Here is a 25,858-nt window from a genome sequence, read left to right as displayed (position 1 = left end):
GAGACAAGGAAACAGATCACAAGCGAAAGAAATGGAGGACAAAAAGCGACTGGATATAGAGTTCAAAACCACGCTTATAAAGTTTTTCAAGAATCTCCTAGAAAAGGCTGATAAAATAAGCGAGACATATGAGGATATGAAAAGGGATCAACTAGAAATAAAGAATACATTGTCTGAAATAAAAAAATATTATACAGAGTCCTAAAAACAGAATGGAAGATCACAAGAATCAAATCAAAGATTTGGAACACAAAGAGCCAGAGGACACTCCTCCGCAGAAGCAAGAAGACAAGAAAATCCAGAAAGTTGAAGATAGTGTAAGAAACCTCTGGGACAACTTCAAGTGAACCAACATCAGAATTATGGGGGACCCAGAAGGAGAGAGAGAGAGCAAGATACCAAAAACATATTGAAAGAAATAGTGACAGAAAACTTCCCCCACCTGGTGAAAGAATTAGACCTACAAGTCCAGGAAGTGCACAGAACCCCAAACAAAAGGTCCAAAGAAGACCACACCAAGACACATCATGATTAAAATTCCAAGAGCAAAAGACAAAGAGAAAATATTAAAAGCAGCAAGAGCAAAGAAGGTAGTTACCTATAAAGGGGCACCTATACGATTGTCAGCTGATTTCTCAACAGAAACCATGCAGGCCAGACGGGAATGACAAGAAATATTCAAGGTGATGAACAGCAAGAACCTACAGCCAAAAATAATCTACCCAGCAAAGCTATCACTTAGAATCGAAGGCCAGATAAAGAGCATCACTAAAAAAAAAAAAACTAAAGGAGTTCATCACTACCAAACCAGAATTATATGAATTGCTGAAGGGGGTTCTTTAGGAAGAGGAAGAAAATAAAGATAAAAATTATGAACAACAAATACATATCAACAAGTGAATCTAAAAACCAAGGGAATTAAAAAATCTGATGAACAGCCGAAAACGGTTTGGCTCAATGGATAGAGCGTCAGCTTGGGGACTGAAAGGTCCCGGGTTCGATTCCGGTCAAGGGCATGTACCTTGGTTGTGGGCATATCCCCAGTAGGGGGTGTGCAAGAGGCAGCTGATCGATGACTCTCTCTCATCGATGTTTCTAACTCTCTATCTCTCTCCCTTCCTCTCTGTACAAAATCAATAAAATATATTTAAAAAAAAAATCTGCTGAACAATATTAACTGGTGTAATGGGAGAATAAGGACACATATATAATACCTTAATCAATAAAGAAATTTTTTTTTAATATATTTTATTGATTTTGTACAGAGAGGAAGGGAGATAGAGAGTTAGAAACATCGATGAGAGAGAGTCATCGATCAGCTGCCTCTTGCACACCCCCCACTGGGGATATGCCCGCAACCAAGGTACATGCCCTTGACCGGAATCGAACCCGGGACCCGTCAGTCCCCAAGCTGACGCTCTGCCCATTGAGCCAAACCGGTCTCAGCCAATAAAGAAATTTTAAAAAATCTATATAAAAAAAACAGGAGAGCCGAAATCGGTTTGGCTCAGTGGATAGAGCATCGGCCTGTGGACTCAAGGGTCCTGGGTTCGATTCCAGCCTAGGGCATGTACGTTGGTTGCGGGCACATCCCCAGTAGGGGGCGTGCAGGAGACAGCTGGTCAATGTTTCTCATCGATGTTTAACTCTCTATCCCTCTTCCTTCCTCTCTGTAAAAAATCAATATATTATAAAAAAAAAAAAAAAAAAAAAAACTAAAACAAAATTTCTTCAAAATAATTAAAGTGTTATTGATAAGAATTTTAACTAAAATTTAAAGGTATTCAGCTTTTAGAAATAAAGAAAAATACAAATATAATATAAAAATTCATTGTACATATTTATTAACTTTAAATTTTTAGTTATATTTTAGTTGAAGAACATACATGTATCGTTTTAAGAATTTTATATTTGTACTAGTGGCCTGGTACATGAAATTGGTGCAACACAATTAAAAGGGAATTAATTAGAGGAAATATTTTAATATTGCTATTTGCCCTTTCTCTATAATCAAAGTGTCAAAGAAAAAAAAAATTTAGTAAAATATATATGAAAATCTCCCTCCATATCAGAGTCTGGGGTGCACGGCTGGATCCAGAGTCAAGTCCGCGCTCACCCATGTACACCGCTCCCAGCGGGCCCCAACCCCGTCAAGCCCTGCAAAGTTTGGGGGGGGGGGGGAGGGGCGCCAGATCCCCCAGCCCCAGCAAGAGGGTGTGACAACCATTTGTGTATTAGCTCTTTATTATATAGCATGCCCTTAAAAATAGTATAATACTTACTTCATGTTCTATTTTTCATAACTGGACATTACTTTAAAATTAGTATTAAATATTGTTTAAAAAACAAACTTTTGATGGGAATAAGAATACTCACTGAAAGAGGAGTCTGAAATATGAAAGTAAATAAGAATATTATAGTAAAGGGTTTGAATTGGTGATTATCTGTTTTTCTGACATAAACTTTCCTAGTTTTGTCCACTGAACACTCTATAAGCAATGACATCCCAGTAGCAAACCAGTGTACCCAGTATCCAGATCTCGCAACATGGATGAATTTTAAAAACTACAAACAGCCCTATCTGCTTTGGCTCAGTGGAGAGAGTGTCAGCCTGCGGCCTGTTTGATTCCGGTCAAGGGCACCTGCTTGGGATGCAGGCTCGATCCCCAGTATGGGCGTGTAGGAGGCAGCAATCAGTGATTCTCTCTCAACATTGATGTTTCTGTCTCTCTCTCCTTCTCCCTTCCTCTCCAAAATCAATAAAAATATATATTAAAAAAACTACAAATAAAAGAGGCAGGAGACAGAAGAACTCCATTTACATAACAACAGGCAGAGTCAATCAATGTTAATAGAATAAAAAAGTAGTTTGGTTTGGGATAGGAGAGGTGGGGGAAGAGTGACTAGAAAGAGTTACTAAGGAAGTTGTCAAGAGTACTAAATACCAGATTATATCTTATTTGGACAAGGCTTATGCAATTTTCAAAACTCAAACTGAAAATCCAAGATCACTGCATTTTACAGTGTATTTATTTCTGATTAAAAAACAAAAAATAAACCAAAAACCTAGCTCTATCTGGTTTGGCTCAGTATATAGAGCATCAGCCTGCAAACTGAAGGGTCCTGAGTTCAATTCCAGAAAAGGGCTCGTGCCTGGGATGTGGGCTTGAGCCCCAGAGGATGTGCAGGAGGCAGCCAAACAATGATTCTCTCTCATCATTGATGAAAATTTATGAGTTTAAGTTTTACAAAATAATGTTTTGGGAAAAGACTGCCAATGGTGTTAGCTAGAACATGCAACAAGTCAAACTCTCAATACTGGTAGTTTTAACTGGTTTAACATGTTATACATGTGCAAAGACCCAGACATAAGAGAGCAGCACATATGTAATGGGAAAATGTTACCAGTATCTTCAAAAGCTAAGCATTTATTTCCTGTTAACCATCAGTTTCACAGGAAAATAAGTAGAGCTGTCCATCCAAAAAATATGTGCACTGAGACTCATAACAGACTCAAACTGAAAAGAACTCAAATGTCTATCAACAAAAGCATGAAAAAATAAATTGTATTTCACAAAAATAGAAACTTAACTGCTATATACCAACAATGGATAAACCTAAAAGAAATAATGATGGTCAAATGCCAGGTATATATAAAATAGTACATATAACTGAGTATGTGAAGTTTAAAAGACAGGTGAGAGAGAGCTCCGAAAAGCAATTCCCTTTGAGGAGAACAGGATGGGGCACAAGGAATTTCCTAGAATGTTGAATAAGTTCCATTTCTTAACCTAGGTGGAAATTACACAGGTATATACAGAGAAAGTAATTTGTAATCTTATGATTCCTAATATACACTGTATAAATTATGCCTGTTGAAAGCAGGAAAAATTAAAAAAAAAAAAAAAAAAAAAAAACCCGGGGAAATGAATGCTTTTACAAAACATGCTGTGTTTGAAAAAGGGCAATATAACAGTATATATAGTCTAGTATGAACTATCTTAGGAGGGATACACAAAAAAGAAATAACATGACTGTCACAAGGAAGTTAGTTTAACTAGTTTACTACAGGTGAAAGGTGAGAAGGAAAAGGAAAGTTTTCACTTTGAATCTTGAATCATTAAGGAATTTTCCTTATTGGGGGGGGGGGGGTGTTAATTCAGTAAGAAAATAAAGAGAACAAAAAGTAGAACAAGAATAGAATCAAGCAATCACAATCATCAATATTTATTCACTAGAAAGGAAAATATATGTCCACACAAAGACTTTTATGCTTTGTTTATAATATCTAAAAACTAGAAACATGCTAAATGTCCATCATCAAGTAAATTGTTAAACTATGGTACTATGGAATTAGTAGTCAGTATTTAAAAAAAGTACTGATAGATACAAGATGAATCTACCTCAATAGCACTAAGCTAAGTGAAAGAAATAAGCAAAAGGCTACAAGATATATAACTTATTTATATGATATTCTGGAAAAAGCAAAAGTAGACTGACAAAAATCAGATCAGTAGTTCCCTGCGCTAAGTATAAGAAAAGGGACTGGCTACACCAGGGCACAAAGGTGTTAGTCTCTGAAAGCTCATAGAACTGTGCAATAAAAAAAAAAAAAAAAGTTGAAAGCATTTCTAGAACGCGACAGACAAGAAGATTTTTTTTAAATAGGCCTTTCTATTCCACATGAAAAATTTAATAAAAAATGGAAATACACACTAAAACTGGAAGATGACTAGGGCCAAAAAAAGCCAATAATGTTCAAGTTTGAAGGATCAGTTTAAATACAGGAGGAAACATCATTAGTAATTCTTTCAGGGATCTCCAAGGTTAGAAATTTATTTGAGCTTGATAAAATTAGAAAAAAACCATGAGCTTCATCCAAAGCCTTAAGCAACTACAGATTGTTTTGGGGGTTTCTTCTCTTAAAAATTATGATAGAATTTATTTTTTTAGAGCAGTTTTAGGTTTGCAACATAAACAAAAAGTGCAGACTGTTCTGTTTTGCAAATGTATAATTACCTCTAAAATGAGATTAAGGTTTGTAGTGAGAGCCTGAACACGGTGGAAACCAGCAATCAGGGAAATAGGCAAAAAACCTTGCTCATCCATTTTTCTCCTAAGAAAGAAGTCCCGTTCCAAATTTTCTATACTGAAGTAATATTCACTAAAAGGAAAAACAAGGAAGTAAATAACAATTTCATCCATTTGTTCAATAGCAAATAAAAATATCTATTGCTTATATTATCAGCTTATAAAAACCTAATTTATAATAGCATTATATAGATTTAATACAACACAGAGCAAATATGTGAAATGATAGTACTTATAATGTGGAATCTAAAGAACAACATAAATAAACAAAACAGAAATAGACTCATAGGTACAGAGAATAGACTGGTGGTTGCCAGAGGGGAAGGCGGTTTAGGGAATTGGCAAAAGAGGTGAAAGAATTGAGTAGTACAAATTGGTAGTTACAAAACTGGAAGTCATGGAGATATAAAAGTACAGCATAGGGAATATACTGAATAATATTTTAATAATTGAGTATTGCACCAGTTGGGTATGTCAGGGGAACACTAGGTAAAGTATATAACTGTTTAACCACTATAATGTACACCTGAAACTATTACATGTAACTGAAAGAAAAAAAAAATCCTACTGAGTTAATGAGTAGAAAAAATTTAGAATACTAGAGTTATCTTCCAAAAAACTAACAGTAATTCTAAATAGTAAACTAAAACTAATTCTTTACACTTAGATCACCTTTACCTAAATATAAAGAATTAATCAGCATTTTACTTAAGAAGTTCAATAACTGATTTTTAAAATGAGTCACTTAGGTGAAGTTTTTCACTACAAAGCTATTTTTATTTGCTTTGTTTAATCACCAATAACAAAAGCTATTCATGTCAACAGACTGCCTTCCAACTTTTTCCCTTCACTGAGAAGAATGGTATATGGGAAATAATAATTGTCAACTTTACAGAGCACATTACAGTTTGTTCTATTTTCTAAACTGCCAGGATACTGACATTGTTTTAATACCTCTGAACCCTATAAATCAAGTACATTGATTAGTGAAAAACTTAGTACCTACATGGGCACAGGCACACACACAATTATATCTTTAAACAATTCAAGATCTCCCCCTTTCTTTGATGGGTAAATAAATATTATAAATGATATTAAGATTTAACAGCAAATAACAAAACTAAGAATTCCTATGACATCAGGAGGTACATTGGGGGGCAGAGTAGGATATAAAAATAAGCTTAAACACCTTAATCTTTCCTAGGAAACTACAGAGAAAAATGTGAGTGAACAAACTGTATAATCAATAACTACAAGTTCCAGGATACAAATATGAATACATTTAGCATGGCACTTGAGAAACATGTTTAAATTACTTCCTCCGAATAGAAAAATAAGAATAGAATTGTAAGAGACAGAGCAAAAGAATAAATGGAGGAAAATGTAGAATTCAAAAGAAATATATAATATCAATAATGATATGGTTGGCAGCTTAATAATTCTATACTGTTCCCAAATTAGAGACTTTGCAAAGTTGGGAGCTCATACATTTGTGCGAAAGGTTGGGTGACTAAGATATCCTTGAAGTATTTAAATCAAATTCTAACTTTGAATAAAAAAATCACCTCGCCGAAACTGGTTTGGCTCAGTGGATAGAGCGTCGGACTGCGGACTGAAAGGTCCCGGGTTCGATTCTAGTCAAGGGCACATACTTTGTTGCAGGCACATCCCCAGTGGAGGCTGGGGGGGGGGGGGGGGGGGTGCAAGAGGCAGCTGGTCAATGTTTCTCTCTCATTGACGTTTCTAACTCTCTATCCCTCTCAATTCCTCTCTGTGTAAAATCAGTAAAATTTATTTTTAAAAAATCACCTATAAACGAAAACTAGCTTTGACCTTCTTTTCGCTGGAGGAAAAAATAACTTATTTTAAAAATGTAACTATCCAAGTTGTTTCTTTATACTCTTACTAGAGGTCCAGTGCATAAAATTCGTGCAAGGGATATGTATATGTCCCTCAGCCCAGCCTTCCTTCACCCTCTCCAGCCCAACCTGCACCCTCTCCAATCTGGGACCCCTTAAGGGATGTCTGACTTCTCTCTCACAATCCAGAACTGCTGGCTCCCAAACGCTTGCTCGCTTGCTTGCTTGCTTGCTTGCTTGCTTGCTTGCTCTCTCACCTACCCTGCCTGCCTGCCTGCCTGATTGCCCTTAACTGCTTCTGCCTGCCACCCTGATCACCCCCTAAGAAATCCCCTGCCAATGTGATCAACGTCTAACTGCTCCCCTGCTTGCCCCTAACTGCCCTCCCCTGCAACCTGGTCACCCCTAACTGCCCTCTCTTGCTGGCCTGATTGCCCCTAACTGCCCTCCCCTGCTGGCCAGTCTCCCCAACTGCCCTCCCCTGCAGGTCTGATCACCCCCAACTGCCCTTCCTTTCTGGCCTGGTCCCTCCCAAATGCCCTCCCCTGCTAGCCATCTTGTGTCCACATGGGGCAGCCATCTTTGACCACATGGGGGCGACCATCTTGTGTGTTGGAGTGATGGTCAATTTGCATATTACCTCTTTATTAGATAGCTTATTTATCCAATTATCATAGTGCAAAGCTCCCTGTGTCAGTGAAATACTGACATTTCAGCAACTTTAGTAAATCCAGTACTCTTCCAACAGTGATAAATAATCTAAGTCTTCAAAAAAATTTTTATTCTTGTTAAACTTCAAAAACCCTTTCACAGTGCTTGGCTTGTGTTGAGCACTAAACATATTCTTAATTTCTAAATTTTCTATCATTTAAGGCATTTTATTTAGAAGTTTAAACTGTTCTTTAGTGTAAACGTCTCTAAATCATTAAGATGCCTTTTAATCTATTACTTTGTGAAATTCATAAATCACACTAGCATATATAACATATATTTTTGAACCTTCTTATACATATAGTTATATCTATATCTGAATGCCAAGAACTATCCCAGCTAAAAATAATGAAAATCTTGAATTTTAAATATCTTAACATCAAAAACAAAAAATTAATATATATCTTCAGTTAAAATGATTCTTTAAACTCCATAATCAGCTCAGCCTATTAATTTAAAATTCATTTAGCATAATTTTCCACAAGTAGAAGTTTTTCAGTACTTCTTAGAGAGAAAAATGTAAATCCTAATCAATGAGCCTACTATGTATGAGAAACCTCAAAGACACAAAGTCCACTGCCAGGCCGAAGCCGGTTTGGCTCAGTGGTAGAGCGACGGTCTGCGGACTGAAGGGTCCCAGGTTCGATTCCGGGCAAGGGCATGTACATTGGTTGTGGGCACATCCCCGGTAGGGGGTGTGCAAGAGGCAGCTGGTCGATGTTTCTCTCTCATCGACGTTTCTAGCTCTCTATCTCTCTCCCTTCCTCTCTGTAAAAAATCAATAAAATATATTTAAAAAAAAAAAAAAAAAAAAAAAAAGTCCACTGCCAGGTCTCAGAAGGGATCTGGGAACTAAGAGTTACAAAAAGATAGGAATAGTAGTTTGAAGTTGATAGCCAAGTGCCAAGAACTTTGTCCATAAAAAGTGTTTGCATTAACTGTAACAGAAGAAGCAAGACCAAAATAAACAAGCTACTTCATATTGTAAACCAACCAAATCCACAGGGAGATATCTAGATGATGTTGCTGATGAATAAATTATTTTCTAGTGACAGAGTAGGGTCCATTTTCTTTCTTAAATATAGATTGGTTAAGTAAATCACTTAGGAACATTTTTTCCACCACTATATTAACACTATGTAAATAAGTAAAACATCCTATACTACACTAATATGAAGAGGAGCTACTTTTTTTTTCTTAAAGACAACGGAACAAGCTAATGTTCTCCTAACCAATTTCAGTATTCAGAAAGCAACTCTTACGAGAACTAGATAGAGTAAGAAATCTCAACTAAAAATAAGGTAGTTCTCATTTAATTTGTCCCAAAGAATGAAAACTTAAAGAAGCAGAAACTTAGAACTCTGAAATCAATTGCTAAGAAAGTTTCAATCTATCTTTTTGTAAAGTATATGGTTTCCTAAATCACAGTGCTATATATCCAAAACTAATAACAAAATAACAATGAATGTAAAATATAATTGAAAAATAAAATTTAAAAAGATAAAAAAATCACCATTTTTGCCATTAATATTTATTTGCACAATCTATAAATAATCCAAATGTCTTCCTCATTTAGAATATATAGTTTTATATTTAATTTCTATTACACTTAATTTCTATTATATTTAATTATGCCATGACAGTATAAGTAATATCCTTTAAGCAAATACCTAAACAGTAGACAATAGTCATAAATAACATAAACCAAATATAAATTTTTTAAGTTACAAATTTTAACAACATATTCTAAAAAAAAGAAAAGAGAATATAGCCCTGACTGGTATAGCTCAGTAGGTTGGGTATTGTCCCATGTACCAAAAGGTTGGCAGTTTAATTCCTACTCGGGGCACATACCCGGTTGCCTGTTCAATTCACAGTACAGGGGGTAAAAGAGGCAGCCAACCGAAATCGGTTTGGCCTGCCGAAACCGGTTTGGCTCAGTGGATAGAGCATCGGTCTGCGGACTGAAAGGTCCCAGGTTCGATTCCGGTCAAAGGCATGTACATTGGTTGCGGGCACATCCCCAGTGGGGGTTGTGCAGGAGGCAGCTGGTCGATGTTTCTCTCTGTAAAAAAAATCAATTATATATATCGATGCTTTTCATCGTGAAAAGCATCCATACTATATATGAGGCAGCCAATGGATGCTTTTCACATGTTTTTCTCCCCCCCTTACCTAAAATCAATAAAAATGTATTTTAAAAAACGACACAATATGAAACGCTATCAGTTAAATTTTGATATTGCAACAAACTTTATCATTACATCTGCTTACAGCTTATCAACTTACATTTGGCGCTTAATATACTCTTTGAGCAATGCTTCTTCCACAGGATATACCTGTACACCTGTACCATCATCATAGTAATACATCATACTGGTATTAAGTTCTGTTTGAAATGGTTGATCAGTCCTTTCACCATGTTCTCGATAAGCATATGAATAATCAAAGTTCACTTGATGTGAAGAAAGAAAAAAAAAGGTGGTCACAAACTTTTTTTGAAAACAGAAAAAGTAGTTACTATAAAGAAAAATTCAAAGTACAGTATTTCAAGGGATAAAAAATAAAATCATTTGTATTATCAGACAAGTTAATAGATAGTAAGGAAAACTAAGGCTAAGACACCCCTTTTTCAATGTTTATCTAATTAAAAACACACACACAAAATCATGTCATACATCGAGAATTTCCTCTGCCTCGTCCTCTTCCCCGTCCTCGGCCTCTTCCTCGGCCTCTTGAGGAACCTCGGATATTACCACCTTCACTTCTCACACTGGAAACTTCATCTTGATCATCTCTCTTTTCTCTATCACGTCTCCAACCTTTTTGAAATAAAAGTATTTTTATACATTCCAATTTACAGCTATAAATAATAATCTTTATGAAAACCTGGTAACCATTTCATAATCTTTATGAAAACCTGGTAACCATTTCTCTTCACTTTGTATCTAGTTATTTAGTAACCAGGCAATCTTCAGATAGATACAAACCCCAGTAGGGGGTGTGCAAGAGGCAGCTGATAGATGATTCTCTCTCATCGATGTTTCTAATTCTCTATCCCTCTCTCTTCCTCTCAGTAAAAATCAATAAAATATATTTTAAAAAAGAAAAAGAAACAAGAAACACCAGAGCCCTGGTTGGTTTGGCTCAGTGGAAAAAGCATCGGTCTGTGGACTGAGGGGTTCCAAGTTTGATTCCGGTCGGGGGCATGTGCCTTGGTTGCAGGCACATCCCCAGTGGGAGGTGTGCAGGAGGCAGCTGGTCGATGTTTCTCTCTCATTGATTTTTCTGACTCTGTCCCTCTCCCTTCTTCTCTGTGAAAAATCAATGAGATATATTAAAAAAAAAAAAACAAAAACCACCAGAAAACACAAAGTGAGGTATATCTGCCCTGCTGTCTTAAAAAAAAAAAAATCATTGTTATGAAAGACAAAAGCAAAGGAACTATGCCAAACTAATGGACACTAAAGATAAAAAATAGTTAAAAGCAATGTGTTATCTAGATTAGATCCTATAAAAAAGAGGAGGAAAACTGCTGGTAGACATTCATACTATTATTACTATTTTTACAACATATATTATGAAGTTATTTAGGGTTAAAGAGGAACAATGCCTGGCCATGGCTGGTTTTGCTTAGTCGTTAGAATGGTGGCCCTCAGACTAAAGGGTCTCGGGTTTGATTCCCAGAAAAGGGCACTTTATTTAGGTTGCAGTTTCATCCCACATCTTGATATGCAGGAGGCAACCAATCAGTGTCTCTCTCTCTCATGTCAATGTTTCTCTATTCCTCCCTCTCTCTCCTTCCCTTTCCTTCTCCTCCTCCATTTTTCCTTTTCTCCTCTCTCCCTTCCTCTTTCTGAAAATTCAATGAAAAAGAATATCCTTGGGTGAGTATTGAAAAAAAAAAAAAAATAGAGGAAGGAACAATGTCTGCAACTTACTCTCAAATAGTTTATACTATTCATGGCAATTAAAATAATAAGCAGAAAACTAATAGTAATAAGCAGTAAGACATAGTTCCTCAGTCATTTTTCTCCTAAAAGTGTAACTTACTTCGTGTATCATTTCTCCTATTGTTTTGTGATGATTTATTTGTTTCAGGTTGACACCTTGTGCTGTTCCGGGATCCTGGTCTTTCTTGACTATCTGGTCTTACATCATCTAAGTGGAGTGGTACCCACTTGTGTTTATTAGCTTGAAGAAAACAAAATAAAATAATTTAATGACAACACAATTTTTAATAAAACTAATTCTGAAAGGTCTCTTGAAATATCACCTCACACCTGTCAGAATGGCTATCATCAATAAGTCAATGAAACAAGTGTTAGCAAAGATGTGGAGAAAGGGAACCCTGGTGCACTACTGAAAGGAATGCAGATTGGTGCAGCCACTGTGGAAAGGAGTATGGAGTTAACTCACATAATAAAATTAGAACTGTCGTATGACCCAGAGATTCCTCTTCTGGGAATATATCCAAAGAAACCCAAAACACTAATTTAAAAGAATATATGTATCATTGCATCATTATTTACAACTAGAGGCCCGGTGCACGAAATACATGCATTTGCTGAGGAAATACAGGCCAGGTGGGGTGTTGCCTGGCCTGTGCCTTCTCAGTCTGGGAGCCCTTGGAGGATGTCCAACTGACAGTCAGACATCCTTAGCACTGTGCTTACCAGCCATGAGGTTGGCTCAGATTCTGGCTGAGCGGCACTCCCCATGAGAGCACATTGACCACCAGGGGGCAGCTCCTGCGTTGAGCCCTTGCCCCCTGGTGGTAAGTGTGTGTCATAGCAACCGGTTGTTCAACTGTTAGGTCTATTTGCATATTAGCCTTTTATTATATGGGCTAGCCAAGATTTGGAAACAGCCCAATTGTCCAGTAGATGAGTGGATAAATAGACTGTGGTACAGTTACACAATGAAATACTACTCTGCAGTAAAAAAGAAAGGAAATTTTACCCTTTGCATGATGGACCTGAAGAATATTATGCTAGGTAAGTGAAATAAGCCAGAGAAAGACAAGTGCCATATGATTTCACTCATGTGGAATTTAATGAACAATCTAAACTAGCAAGCAAAATAGAGACAGCCCTGATGGGTGGGTGCAGAATCGAGGGTGGGGTGATGGTGGAAGGTTTGAGCAAAAAAGAAAACTCACAGGGGGCATGTAGGCAGCAGCCAATCAACAATTCTCTCTCATCATTGATGTTTCTCTCCCTTCCTCTCTGAAATCAATAAAAATAGAATTAAAAAATAAAAATATTAAAAGACTGGCCGAAACTGGTTTTGCTCAGTGGATAGAACATCAGCCTGCGAACTCAAGGGTCCCAGGTTCGATTCAGGTCAAGGGCATGTACCTTGGTTGCGGGCACATCCCCAGTAGGGGGTGTGCAAGAGGCAGCTGATCGATGTTTCTAACTCTCCATTCCTCTTTCCTCTCTGTAAAAAATCAATAAAAATAAAATTTATATATATGTGTGTATATATATATATATATATATATATATATATATATATGTGTATGTGTGTATATATATATATATATTAAAAGACTGTATTTTAATTAAATGAGACTTAATTTTTTCTTAAAGAGATTATCTCTACAATATCAAAATAATTTTCTTCTCACATAGCTCTTTAAAGTATTTTCTATAAACAGTATTTCTAAAAATCAATTGAAAATTCAGTGATGAAGTATCATTGAACTTGTTTTGCTTTTAAGTGAAATGCCAACTTTTCTGTTTAATTCTAATGGATAAAGTGTTCAAAAATAGTACATGTACACACCACTCCTATCTAATACTTAATTCTTAGGCTTGAGAATGGGATATACCTGATAGGACATTATAATGTACACATTGGAAAGCTTGGATAGTGATTCAAAAGAACTTTTAGTTTTGCGTCACAGTCTAAAATATAGATAAAATATTGATTTATTCAACATTAATACTAATGAGTTTCTTTTTTAATTAAGTCTAAGTGTAACATGTATCTAACTGAATTTGACAAATCTTGTTAAAACTATTACTTACATTTTTCTTATTTTTTTTAACATGTATTTTTACTGATTTCAGAGAGGAAGGCAGAGAGATAAAAACATCAATGATGAGAGAGAATCATCAATTAGCTGCCTCCTGCGTAGCCCACTGGGGATCAAGAGAGCAACCCAGGCATATGCCCTTGACCAGAATCGAATCCGGGACTCTTCAGTTCTTAGGCCTACACTAAATCCACTGAGCAAAACCAGCTTATTTTCCTTACTTCTTAAGAGAATTAAGAAATTTAACTTTTCTTGTTGACAAAAAGCTAATGTAATTGTCATAATGTAATTCTCAAGATGGCCTATTCGTGGATTCCACAGTTAAGATTTCAAAATCTTCACTCTTTTGTCTAATTATTTTATTTTATTGATTTTTTACAGAGAGGAAAGGTGAGGGAAAGTTAGAAATATCAGTGAGAGAGAAACATCGATCAGCTGCCTCCTGCACTCTCCCTACTGGGTATGTGCCCACAACCAAGGTATATGCTCTTGACCGAAATCGAACCTGGGACCCTTGAGTCCACAGACTGACGCTCTTTCCACTGAGCCAAACCATATATATATATATATATATATATATATATATATATATATATATATATATATATTTTTTTTTTTTTTTTTCTTTCCCCCAAACAAAAAGACTCATGAGCAATGGAAACACTATTAAGGTAATTAATTAAAGGAAAAGGAGCCGGGACCGGTTTGGCTCAATGGATAAGAGCGTCGGCTTGGGGACTGAAGGGTCCCGGGTTCGATTCCAGTCAAGGGCATGTACGTTGGTTGCAGGCATATCCCCAGTAGGGGGTGTGCAAGAGGCAGCTGGTCGATGACTCTCTCTCAATGTTTCTAACTATCTCTCTCCCTTTCTCTCTGTATAAAAAAAATCAATAAAATATATATTTTTTTTAAAAGAAAAAGGAATATTATTGTGAAAACTCAGCACTGATTTCCTATAAAACCTACAATATATGGAGACATGAGTGAAAGAGAATAGGAAATAATCTAAAAACGCTTTAAAGACTAAATTCTATCAAGAGATTCTTGAGCATAAATAAGGCTTCTGTTTGAAGATAAAATATGTGCCTGGTTGGTGTGGCTCCATGGATGAGGGTCAATCTATGAACCACTGTTAGATTCCCAGTAAGGACACGGGTCCTGGGTGTGGGCTCCATCCCTAGCAGGAGGCTGTGCAGGAGGCAACTGATCAATTATTCTCTCTCATCATTTATGTTGCTATCACTCTATTTAAAATCAATAAAACATTTTTTTAAAATGTTTGCTGTTAGGAAAGTCAATTCATGGCTTGAGTACAGGCAGTCCTTGGGTTATGTCAGACTGAACATACCTTGCTTCATGATTACATCGCCATCTCTCATTTATTTATTAAAAAAAAAAGTTCTGTCATTTCGAAGTCTGTACATCTGGCTTTATGTATTTTTTATTAGTTATTTGCCACAAGTAAAGGTCAGGAATTATCTTTCTTTGAAATTTTTTTTTACTGTTTCACTTCATTACTGCTATGTTATATGCTCCATATTAGTGATATAGGTGCTTATGTAGGTGGGTTCTGACTTATGGTGAAAATCACATTACATTACGCCATAGGAACAGATCTCCGATGTAACCCAAGGACCTACTGTATGTGAATCACTAACTATAAACACCCAGATTTTAGTGTTGGCTGATAATTTTAAATGAAGCAATTAGCAAGAAAAACAAATATTAGAGCAGGATGACAGGTCTACCATCCTATATAGTAAAAGGCTAATATGCAAATTACCAAACAGTGGAATGACTGCTCGCTATGACACATGACCACCAGGGGGAAGAAGCTCAACGCAGAAGCTGCCACAGGGGGTGCGCCCCTCAGCCAGAAGCCCTGAACTGGGCTCACAGCCTCTCCCGCCTCCATGGCAGCACTAAGGATGTCTGACTGGTGGCTTCTAGACTTTGAGAGGGCACAAGCAAGGCTGAGGAACACCACCACCACCACCCCCACCTGTGCACAAGTTTCATGCACCAGGTCTCTAGTCTATAAATAACAGTCAAAAAGAAAAGACTACCTGTGTCTAAAAAGCATGAAAAAGTTTTAAGAACTGGGGTAATTTTTTTCTAATAACCACATGGTTGTCCTATTGGCACCACCTTTGAGCAATTAGCCTTGGTTCATTGTACCAAGTGAGCCTAATGCTTACCCTGCAGCTAAAGGACTAGATAATCGTTAGAATAAAGATCAAGTCAAGTATTTAATACATGATAGATTGCTACTTCCATTATTAAAGAAGTTCACTGGTGACTACCCTCCATGAATTAAAATGCTTCAACATCTTCCTATGGAACTCAAAATGTTAACCCCAAGTTTTAATCCTGCATAAATGTTGACTATGCCTACCTCTCCAATATCATCTCCAAAGTTCACCATGCCTCAGTTATGACCTTCTGACAGTTTAGATTTTTTTCCTACCAAAAGGCCCCTGCAAACACTTTTACCTAGGCTCAGAACACTGATGAATATATGGTTTTACAAAGCAGTTCAATCATGTGTCCCCTAGACACATGAAAAGTTCTAAAAATATGGAAAAGGATGTAAAGAGAGCATCTTTTTTTTCTTCAAAGTATGAGGGGGGGAAATTTGACCAAAATTGTTCTCCCTTTTCTCAGAAAAACATTATCTCAAAACTCCCTATAAGACAGGATCAGTTGCAATGCCGGTTTAAAAAACAATAGTTAGCCCAACTGGCATGGTTAACTGGTTGAACATTAATCTATAAACTAGGAGGTCATGGTTCAATGTTTGGGTTGTGTGCTCAATCCCCAGTGTGATTGGAGGCAGCCAATTAATGATTCTCTCTCATTATTGATGTTTCTATCTCTCCCTCTTCCTTACTCACTGAATCAATAAAAATACATATACTTTAAAAATAGTTATGGCCCAGTCATTGTGGCTCTGTAGCTGAAGAGTCAACCTATGAACCAGAAGGTCACACGGTTCTATTCCTGGTCAGGGCACTTGCCCAGGTTGCAGGCCCAATCCCCTGTAGCAGTCCTGCAAGAAGTAGCTGATCAATGATACAATCACTTTATTGATGTTTCTATCTCTCCCTTCCTCACTGAAATCAATACACTAGCTTTACACAACTTTCCAATCGTGTATCTATACTCATCTCTATTAAGTACAACTTCATTTCCTTCCCACATTAAAAAAAAAGGAAAGCTTACAAGTTCAGAAATGAATGCTACAAAAACATATCAGTTACCATTTGCAGATGGTATCCGGAAGAAATCCAAAAATACTCATTGGTGACTGACTACCTGGAAACAATTGATTAAATACAATTCTTCATTAGTATAACTTCCTTCCGGAAAGTAAGGCTAAAATGAACATATAAACTAACCTCTCTTTCACTAATTACTTGACTGAGCCTCATTCTCACTGACATTTTCACCAGGGCCACATATTTTACAATAGCCAAGACATGAAAAACAGTCCATGGACAGACAAATGGATAACAAAAATGTGCTGAATTTAGTGAATGGAATAGTAAGAAGAAAACTATTATTTGCAACAGCACAGATACACCTTGAGGGCATTATGCTATGAAATAAGTGAGACAAAGACAAATATTGTACGATTTCACTTATATGTGGAATCTAGAAAAACTGAACTCAAAGAAAGAGAACACAGTTGGTGAATGGGAGAATTGAGTGAAGATGATCAAAAGCTACAAACTTACTACTACATAAGTTCTAGTGTGCAATGTACAGCATAGCAACGATAATAATACTGTATTACATGTTGGAAAGTTGCTGAGAATAGAGCCTAAAAATTCTCATCTTAAGAAAAAAAATTGTGCCTGCTCAGCGGTTGAATGTCAACCCATGAACCAAGAGGTCACTGGTTTGATTCCTGGTCAGGGCACATGCCCAAGATGTGGTCTTGATTACCAGTAAGGAGCCTGCAGGGGACAATCAATCTATGTTTCTCTCATCGAATGTTTCTATCTCTGTCCCTCTTCCTTTCTAAGATTAAAAAAAAAATTTTTTTTAAAAGAACAAATTTAAAAAAAAATAGTGACTATGAATTGATGGATGTTAAACATTGTGATAGTCATTTGCATTGATATATACATACATCAAATCATTGTGTTCTATACTTTAAACTAATATAATCATATCTCAATGAAATGGAAGTTATAGATGAACAAACCTTTCCTTCGTTGATTATTTGACTGAGCTTCATCCTCACTGATATTTTCACCAGGACCATCTAGTTTTATTTCCCGGGTTTCTTTGCTCTCACTGCTATTTCTCTTTTCAACTTTATCTTCTTTTTCTTTTTTATTTTGAAGTTTCTTATTTCCTTGGTTGATGACACTCTGACACTGCAAAAAGTATTTCAGAATGAAATAATTTCCACGAACATTTTCACTAGCATATCCAAAAATCTGTGGTAATATGCCTAACCTAAATATTACAGAACAAATGCTAATATTTAAAACATTAAAAAGCTACTTTTCAAAAGACACTGTTAAGAGAAAATCAAGCAAGCCATAGATTAGGAGAAAATATTTCCTAAGTTTCTAATAAAGAACTTGTATCTGATATATACAGGTTTTGGAAAAAGTAGATTTACAGTTGTTCATATGGAAAAATATTTAATAAATACAATAATCAACTGTTCCGTGTACTCACAACTATAAACCTGCTTTTCCCTAGCCCTGTAAAATGAGCTCTCAAAATGCAATAATGAGAAAACAACTCAATTTCTGAAAAATGAGCTAGAGTTGAACAGATACTTCTTTAAAGAGATACACTGAATGGCAAAAGTATATGAAAAGATGCTTGACATCTTTAGTTAGAGAAATGTAAATTGAAACTACAATTTGATACCATTACACACATACTATAATGACTAAAATTAAGAATGAGCAGCTGGTGCCATTTTGGGGCTCAGCCCACCTGATTTTCCAAATGATCTAATAAATTTATAATTCTTAAAAAAATGAACAATGAATATTAGTGGTGTGTGAAATAACTATAATTCTCATTACACTGACAGTGGAAATAAAAATTTTAGTAGTTTCTGAAAAAGCTAAACAAATAGCTACCATACAATCTAGCTAATTCTACTTCTAGGTTATCTACCCAAGAAAAATGCATATACCGCCAAACCCGGTTTGGCTCAGTGGATAGAGCATCGGCCTGCGGACGGGAAGGTCCTAGGTTCGGTTCCGGTCAAGGGCATGTACCTTGGTTGCAGGCACATCCCCAGCAGGGGGTGTACAGAAGGCAGCTGATAGATGTTTCTCTCTCATCGGTGTTTCTAACTCTCTATCCCTCTCTCTTCCTCTCTGTAAAAAAATCAATATATTAAAAAAAAGAAAGAAAAAAGAAAAATGCATATACCCATGCAAAATTTGACATATAAATGTTAATATAACAGCTTTATTTCTAACAGCCAAAAAATAAGTACAATCAACACAAATGTCCACTAATAGAAATGTCCACTAATAGGTGAATGGACAAACAGCATTACATCCATACAATACTACTAGTTCTCAGCAATAAGAATGAACTACAGATATAAATACCACACACATATTTGCAGTTTATTATAGTCATTCATGTACCAATTAAGCTGTTTAAACTAATATATACTACCTACAATTATACACCACACAAATTACAACCAGCAAAGTGCACAGTATCAAATGAAAACATGTATAACCACACATGCTAATCTATAAAAACCCACTTAATACAATATCTTAGAAACATCTTTTGGAACTTTTTTAATCTTTAAAATTCTAGGCCAGGTGGTGCAGCTCAGAAGGTCACGATTCAATTCCCAATCAGGGCACATGTGGGCTCTATCCCCAGTGGGGGTGTGCAGGAGGCAGCCAATCAAGATTCTCTCTTATCACTGATGTTTCTATCTCCCTCTCCGTTCTGAAATCAATTAAAAATATATATTTTTAAAATTCCATTCATTGAACACTTATTGATCAATGACATACATATATCATATATGTACATATATATACAATAGTTAGGACTGCAACACATTGGAAATATTATAAATCAGAAAAAACAAGCAATATAAATTCTGAAACATAAAATGAATGGGCTTTAGATATATTATATGAAAATGGGCAAAACTATGAAAGGGTAGTTTTCAACACCTCTTTATTAATGTAATTCTCTAAATTTGAAGTAAAATAAGTTCTGCATGTTGAAATGAGAATCTTTTCCCTATATGGAAAGAAAGCCTTAAACAATACTCACTCCAGTGTTCACTAATTCACTTGGTGTTGGCCAATTCGCCATATCGCTGAAATCACTAGCCTAAGAAGTAATAAATAGGTGTTATGTCTGCAAATTAGAAATTTTAAGTAGAAAAAATATTTTCTAAAGGTGAAAGCAATTTTAAAAATCACCTACATTCAATTTATATGCAGGCATTTGCCAAATTAATCCAAGTTTCTCCAAACATCAGAACACTGAAACAATAAGGCCTTGGCCTATGATTTCTAGCACTATTTAATGACACTGACTAAATTAATATAAACAGGATTAACAGAAGCATATGGGATTTTATATAAAAGCTACAATTCTGTAGCATATTAACTTCAAATTACCAACAATATAACACAACTAGAAGATTCACAATAATCTAAGAACAATGATTTTCAAAATTAATATGGAGTACTGAAGAACTTCTTTGTGTAAAAGACCTACCTTGTTGGATTTCTTTGTCTTGAGTTTTCCTGCTTTTATGATTTTTGGGGAACTGAGCTCTAAAAAACAAAACAAGACACACGGAATTGTTTTTACAATCACTTCATTAAATATATTTAACTAGAGGCCAGATGCACGAAGATTCGTGCAAGAATGGGCCTTCTTTACCCTGGCTGCTTCTCTCTCATCTTTGATGTTTCTATCTCTCTTCCCTTCCTCTATGAAATAAAAAAATATTTAAAATAAAAATAAAAATAAAGCAGAATAGTGAGTACACAAGTGTTTTATTCTTTATACTTTAGGCACACATATATGTATAGACATATGTAAATATGCTTAAGAATAAAATTAAAATAGATACAGTAGTAAAAAATATGGGCAAGTAGGACAAAAAAAATGGGGTAGAAAAAAAAACAAATAAAAATTACATTTGCCTGAATATTATCTAGAATTTCACTGAAGTATGTTTTATAAAATACTATGTTTTATAAAGTTATATGGTATAGAGAACATTTGGGAACATTTCCCACAGGAAAATTAAAAATATGTCCCAAAATAGCCAGGAATGGTTTGGCTCAATGGATAGAGCTTCGGCTTGGGGACTGAATGGTCCCGGGTTCGATTCCAGTCAAGGGCATGTACCTTGGTTGCGGGCACATCCCCAGTAGGGGGTGTGCAAGAGGTGGCTGATCAATGACTCTCATCGATGTTTCTAACTATCTCTCTCCCTTCCTCTCTGTATAAAATCAATAAAATATATATATTTTTAAAAGTATGTCCCAAAATAGTGCTAAGTCAAGTAAATTAACCTGGTAGTTACAAAATACACCCTTATATAAACTATATGATATAATGAAAAGTAAGAAGGAATAGGCCACACAAGCAAATTTTTATGGCTTTATTACAAACAAATTAGACATAACTCACAAATTTAAGGTCAGAAGTTAAAGATAAAATTATTCTGGCCACATGCAAACCAAAGTAAACTTTTAAATTTCAATACTGAATGACACAATGAAATTATTAAGAAATTGGAGATCCCTAGTCAGTTTGGGTCAGTGGATAGAGCATCGGCCTGTGGACTGAATGGTCCCAGGTTCCATCCTGGCCAAAGGTACATGCCCGGGTTGCAAACTTGATCCCCAGTAGGGGATGTGCAGGAGGCAGCAGATCAATGATTCTCTCTCATCATTGATGCTTTTCTCTCTTACTTCCTCTCTGGAAAAAAACAAAATAAAATAATAATAATTATTATTATTATTATTATAATAATTATACACACACACACACACACGAAAAAATATTTGAACGTGACAGAGTTTATTTTTCTATTGATTTAAAACTCAGTACTACCACATACTCTATCCAGACACTGATTACAATCTCTAGCTAAAAGAAGTTGGGGAAGAACAATCTTGAACTTTATTTCTTCACACAAAAAATGATTTTTATTTTAGTCAATTTTTTTGGATCCAAAAATTTTGGATTTTTGTTTAAACTTTAATCTTTCAACTTTAATTCCTCTATAATGGGGAAAAACTTTTACATTTAACAGTGGAATTTATAATGCTGACAGTTTATTAATGGAGTATCTTTATGTATACATTGTAATTGGGATGTTCATATGCATTTTTCCTTATCATAGTTTAATCTCATCACTGAGGATGTGATAAATTGTGTTGGACAATGTGGTTGGATATTCTAGGATGGTCCTTTGAGTTAGCTTACTTTTCTAAGAGGAAGACTTTCCTAAACATTCCTGTTACAACATCCCAATTTCTCTCTTAGAAACAAGTTTCCTGATTAAGAAGTTTAGAAAAAAGAATTGAACTTTCAAAGCCAGCACTTTTTCCCTTTAAAAGCTAGCTATCCACAACTGCTCCCTCATGCTGTCAACTTTACAGGGAAAAGCTACCAATGATAGAAAAGGGAGAGTGTAGAGGGGAGAGAACTGCACTTGTGAAATGTGTGAACACCATCCCTCTAATTCCAAGTTCAACATCAGGAAGTCCTTTGAGTTGCTAACTCAGACCACCTCATCCACCCAATCTTTTTATTGTTGAAAGGATGATCATGAGCTTAAAAGCCCTAGCCAGTTTGGCTCAGTATACAGAGCATTGGTCTGTGGACCAAAGAATCCGGGTTCAATTCCAATCAAGGGCACAAACCTTGGTTGCAGGATCCTCCACAACCAATCAATGTGTTTCTCTCACATCAATGTTTCTGTTTTTCCCTCTCTCTCTAAAGATCAATGGAAAAATATCCTCAGGTGAGAATTAATTACAACAAAAAGAAACTGAGTGATCCTAAAAGAAATACAAATGGTCAAACATGAAATGGTACAAAAATGCACTAATAAGTGCACCAAAACAACAAAACATTTTTTCCCTATCATACTGATAGGGGGAAAAAAAAAAGAAAAAAAAAAAGAATGCCAAGTGTTGACCTGGCCATTTTGGTTCATTGGATAGTGTCAGCCTGGGGACTGAAGGGTCCTGGGTTCGAAGCCGGTCAAGGGCATTTGCCTTGGTTGCAGGCACATCCCCAGTGGGGGGTGTGCAGGAGGCAGCTGATTGATGTTTCTCTCTCTCAATGTTTCTAGCTCTCTATCCCTCTCCCTTCCTCTCTGAAAAAAAAAAAAAAATCAATAAAAATATATATTTTTTAAAAGCCCTGGTTGGTTTGGCTCAGTGGATAGAGCATGGGCCTGCGGACTGAAGGGTACCAGGGTTTATTCTGGCCAAGGGCACATGCCTGGGTTTCAGGCTCAATCCCCAGGAGGGGGCATGTGGGGGGCAGTTGATCAATGATTCTCATCATTGATGTTTCTCTCTTCCTCTCTAAAATCAATAATATATATATATATACACACACACACTTAAAAAAAAAAAATGCCAATACAGAAATTGACATTTCTCTCAAGCTGTTGGCAACAATGTATAGTATTAGTATAATCTTTTAATGATAATCTGTCACTTAAAATATAGTATATAACATTTCCCCAGCCAGCGTGGTTCAGGGGTTGAGCATTGACCTATGCACTAGAGGCGTCTTCAAACTGCGGCCCACAGAGGAGTCTGATCCGGCCCGCCAGGTTTTTTGGGCAGTGAGCGCAGCTGAGGTGTTACAGTAGGAATTAGTAGTTCATATAGTCCGGCCCTCCAGCTCTCTGAGGGACCGTGATCTGGCCCCCACTTTAAAAAGTTTGAGGACCCCTGCGACTAGAAGGTCATGGTTCGATTCCCAGTCAGGGCACATACTGAAATTTTGGGCTCTATCCCTAGTCATGTAGGAGGCAGCCAATCAATGATTCTCTCTCATCACTGATGTTCCCCTCTCTCCCTTTCCCTTCCTCTCTGAAATCAATATGTGTGTGTGTATATACATATACATATACATATATATACACACACACACATACACACATACCTATACATACACACACACACACACACACACACACATATATATATATATATATATATAGTACTCAAGGCCTGGTGCACTAAATTCATGCATGGTTAGGGTCCCTAAGCCTGGCTGGCTATCAGGCCAGCCAGGGCCTTCCTTCATTCTGTGCTCTATCCCTGGTGATCAATGCATGTCACAGCAAGAGCAATCAAACTCCCAGTTTCCTGGTGGAACTCCAGAGGGGATACTTGGCATATTAGCCTTTTATATATAGAGAGAAGAAAATATACCTTTTAATAAAGCAATTTTATTTTGGGAAATTAAGACAAGATATAAAGATGCTATATAAGATGGTCACTGCAGTTTATACAGTAAAAAAAAAAGACAAAAAAAACTATTCAAATAAGTAATCTCTACATTCATTAATATGGAAAAGTTATATTATGATATATCTGCATAAAATGTAAAACTTTTAGAAATAAGATAAATTTGTGCAATGTGCAATTGGGGGGATGAGAATAAACCAAAGAACTTATATGCATAGCCCATGGACACAGGCAATAGGATGTTGCAGACCTGAAGGGCTGGAGATGGGAGCAGGGAGGAGACTCACTAAATGCCTACTTTCTGCATACTCTCATTGGAAATCAAGCCAGGTACTCTGGACATGTGACCCGGCTGGGAATCGAACCAGTGACCTTATGGTGCATGGGATGACACTCAACCAACTAGGCCACACTGGCCAGAGCTAGAAAGCTGATATTTTAATATGTAAAATATAACCATGGCTACAAGTAAGTGATTAATAAACCCCATACTGTGATTTTAACAAAATAAGTAAAACTTAGAAGAGGTTGAGGAATAATTCTTTTTGGTTTCCTGAATGAATTCAAAACTGCATTGGCACTATTTTAGTACTTCTGGTTGGCTCAGGCTTTGGTTGAAAAGAGGGATTTATCTGTATTACCAGAAACAGCAATATACAGGCCAGAACAATCCCCAAAATAGAAGTTTCTTAGGAGAACTGAAAGAACAATAATCCTTCACCTGCAATTCTTATCAGAGAAAATTCATAATTAACAATCCTGAAATACTCCCCTACATTTGCTATAATGTTTCTGTCTATCTCTGGTAATAAAATTTCTTGCAGTATGTTGGGATGGAATACTTGTACCTCATCAAGAGAGTGACTGTAAATCCAGGTTTGGACATGACAGATATGGTTTAAGTTTGTTATCCCAGTAAAACTAATATCCTACAGTCATATTAATAGATTGTTGTGTTAATTTAACACTCCTTAGTTTTCACCTACTCTGGACACTAAAGGTCCTCTGCAGCTATTTTATTATTCTTGAAGTTGCAAATCTGCTTAGGAAGCCAAGACTATGAAGTTATATATAGATGGCACTCTGGTATTAGAAACTAGAAGAGATTAATATATTCACTTCATTCATTCAGAAGGCCCAGAAATCTTGCCAAAAGTTTAGCTAGGTAGTAACAACATCTAGACTAAAACCCTGTCTTTCATACAGTGCATTTCTACACCATTCTCTTATTTAAATTACCTAAGTATTCTTCTACTACAAATAAAAATTGTAGTAGGACAGTGTAGAAACAGGATTAGAGAGATAAATTTCGAAGCTACTCCAATTTTGGAGAATATAACTTCTACAGGAAGAGAATAGATTCCAAGAAAAAGAGTTGCCTATAGAAGCACACCCACAAAATTAAAATTCTCAGGAACCACACTATACAACAAGCATCAGCTTGTTCTTAATCCCCAACAAGGATTGAGATACCCAATGAAAACACCTGTAGGTTAATTTATTATACAAAACTGTTAACTACTTTTCACATGGTCATTTTCAATTAAAACTCCTGAGTCTTACCTTAATGGTTAAAAAAAAAAAAAAAAAAAAAAAAAAAACCTGTCAAAATGATTTCATAGCCAACAAAGAATTTGGGTTTTCTGATAATTCACTGAGTAAAATGTATAACTGGT

The 25,858-nt window shown here is 36.1% G+C and overlaps 1 protein-coding gene across 24 annotated transcripts in view; it reads right to left on the bottom strand.

Annotated features, from left to right (window-relative positions):
- LARP1B (La ribonucleoprotein 1B) overlaps positions 1 to 25,858 on the bottom strand; it is an 81,988-nt gene that overhangs the window by 54,194 nt on the left and 1,936 nt on the right. For 20 of the 24 annotated variants that reach the window (XR_006740667.1, XR_006740666.1, XR_006740668.1 and 17 more), the window contains 7 exons: positions 20,446 to 20,504; positions 19,993 to 20,052; positions 17,915 to 18,089; positions 11,715 to 11,855; positions 10,340 to 10,483; positions 9,951 to 10,116; positions 5,020 to 5,164 (listed from right to left, as the gene is read on the bottom strand). Coding sequence is in view for 18 of the 24 variants with exons in the window: in XM_036424501.2 (XP_036280394.1) it covers positions 5,020 to 5,164; positions 9,951 to 10,116; positions 10,340 to 10,483; positions 11,715 to 11,855; positions 17,915 to 18,089; positions 19,993 to 20,052; positions 20,446 to 20,504 (890 nt within the window). In the remaining 6 variants the exon portion in view is untranslated. The remainder of the gene's footprint in view (positions 1 to 5,019; positions 5,165 to 9,950; positions 10,117 to 10,339; positions 10,484 to 11,714; positions 11,856 to 17,914; positions 18,090 to 19,992; positions 20,053 to 20,445; positions 20,505 to 25,858) is intronic. The other 4 variants (XM_036424504.2, XM_036424506.2, XM_036424508.2 and 1 more) reach the window with 3 other exon arrangements.

The sequence above is a fragment of the Pipistrellus kuhlii genome, unplaced genomic scaffold (genome assembly GCF_014108245.1).
Source record: "Pipistrellus kuhlii isolate mPipKuh1 unplaced genomic scaffold, mPipKuh1.p scaffold_m20_p_8, whole genome shotgun sequence".
In the NCBI taxonomy this organism is placed as follows: domain Eukaryota; kingdom Metazoa; phylum Chordata; class Mammalia; order Chiroptera; family Vespertilionidae; genus Pipistrellus; species Pipistrellus kuhlii.
Note: the sequence above shows the minus strand (reverse complement) of the source record. Positions and strands in the feature narration are given on the sequence as shown.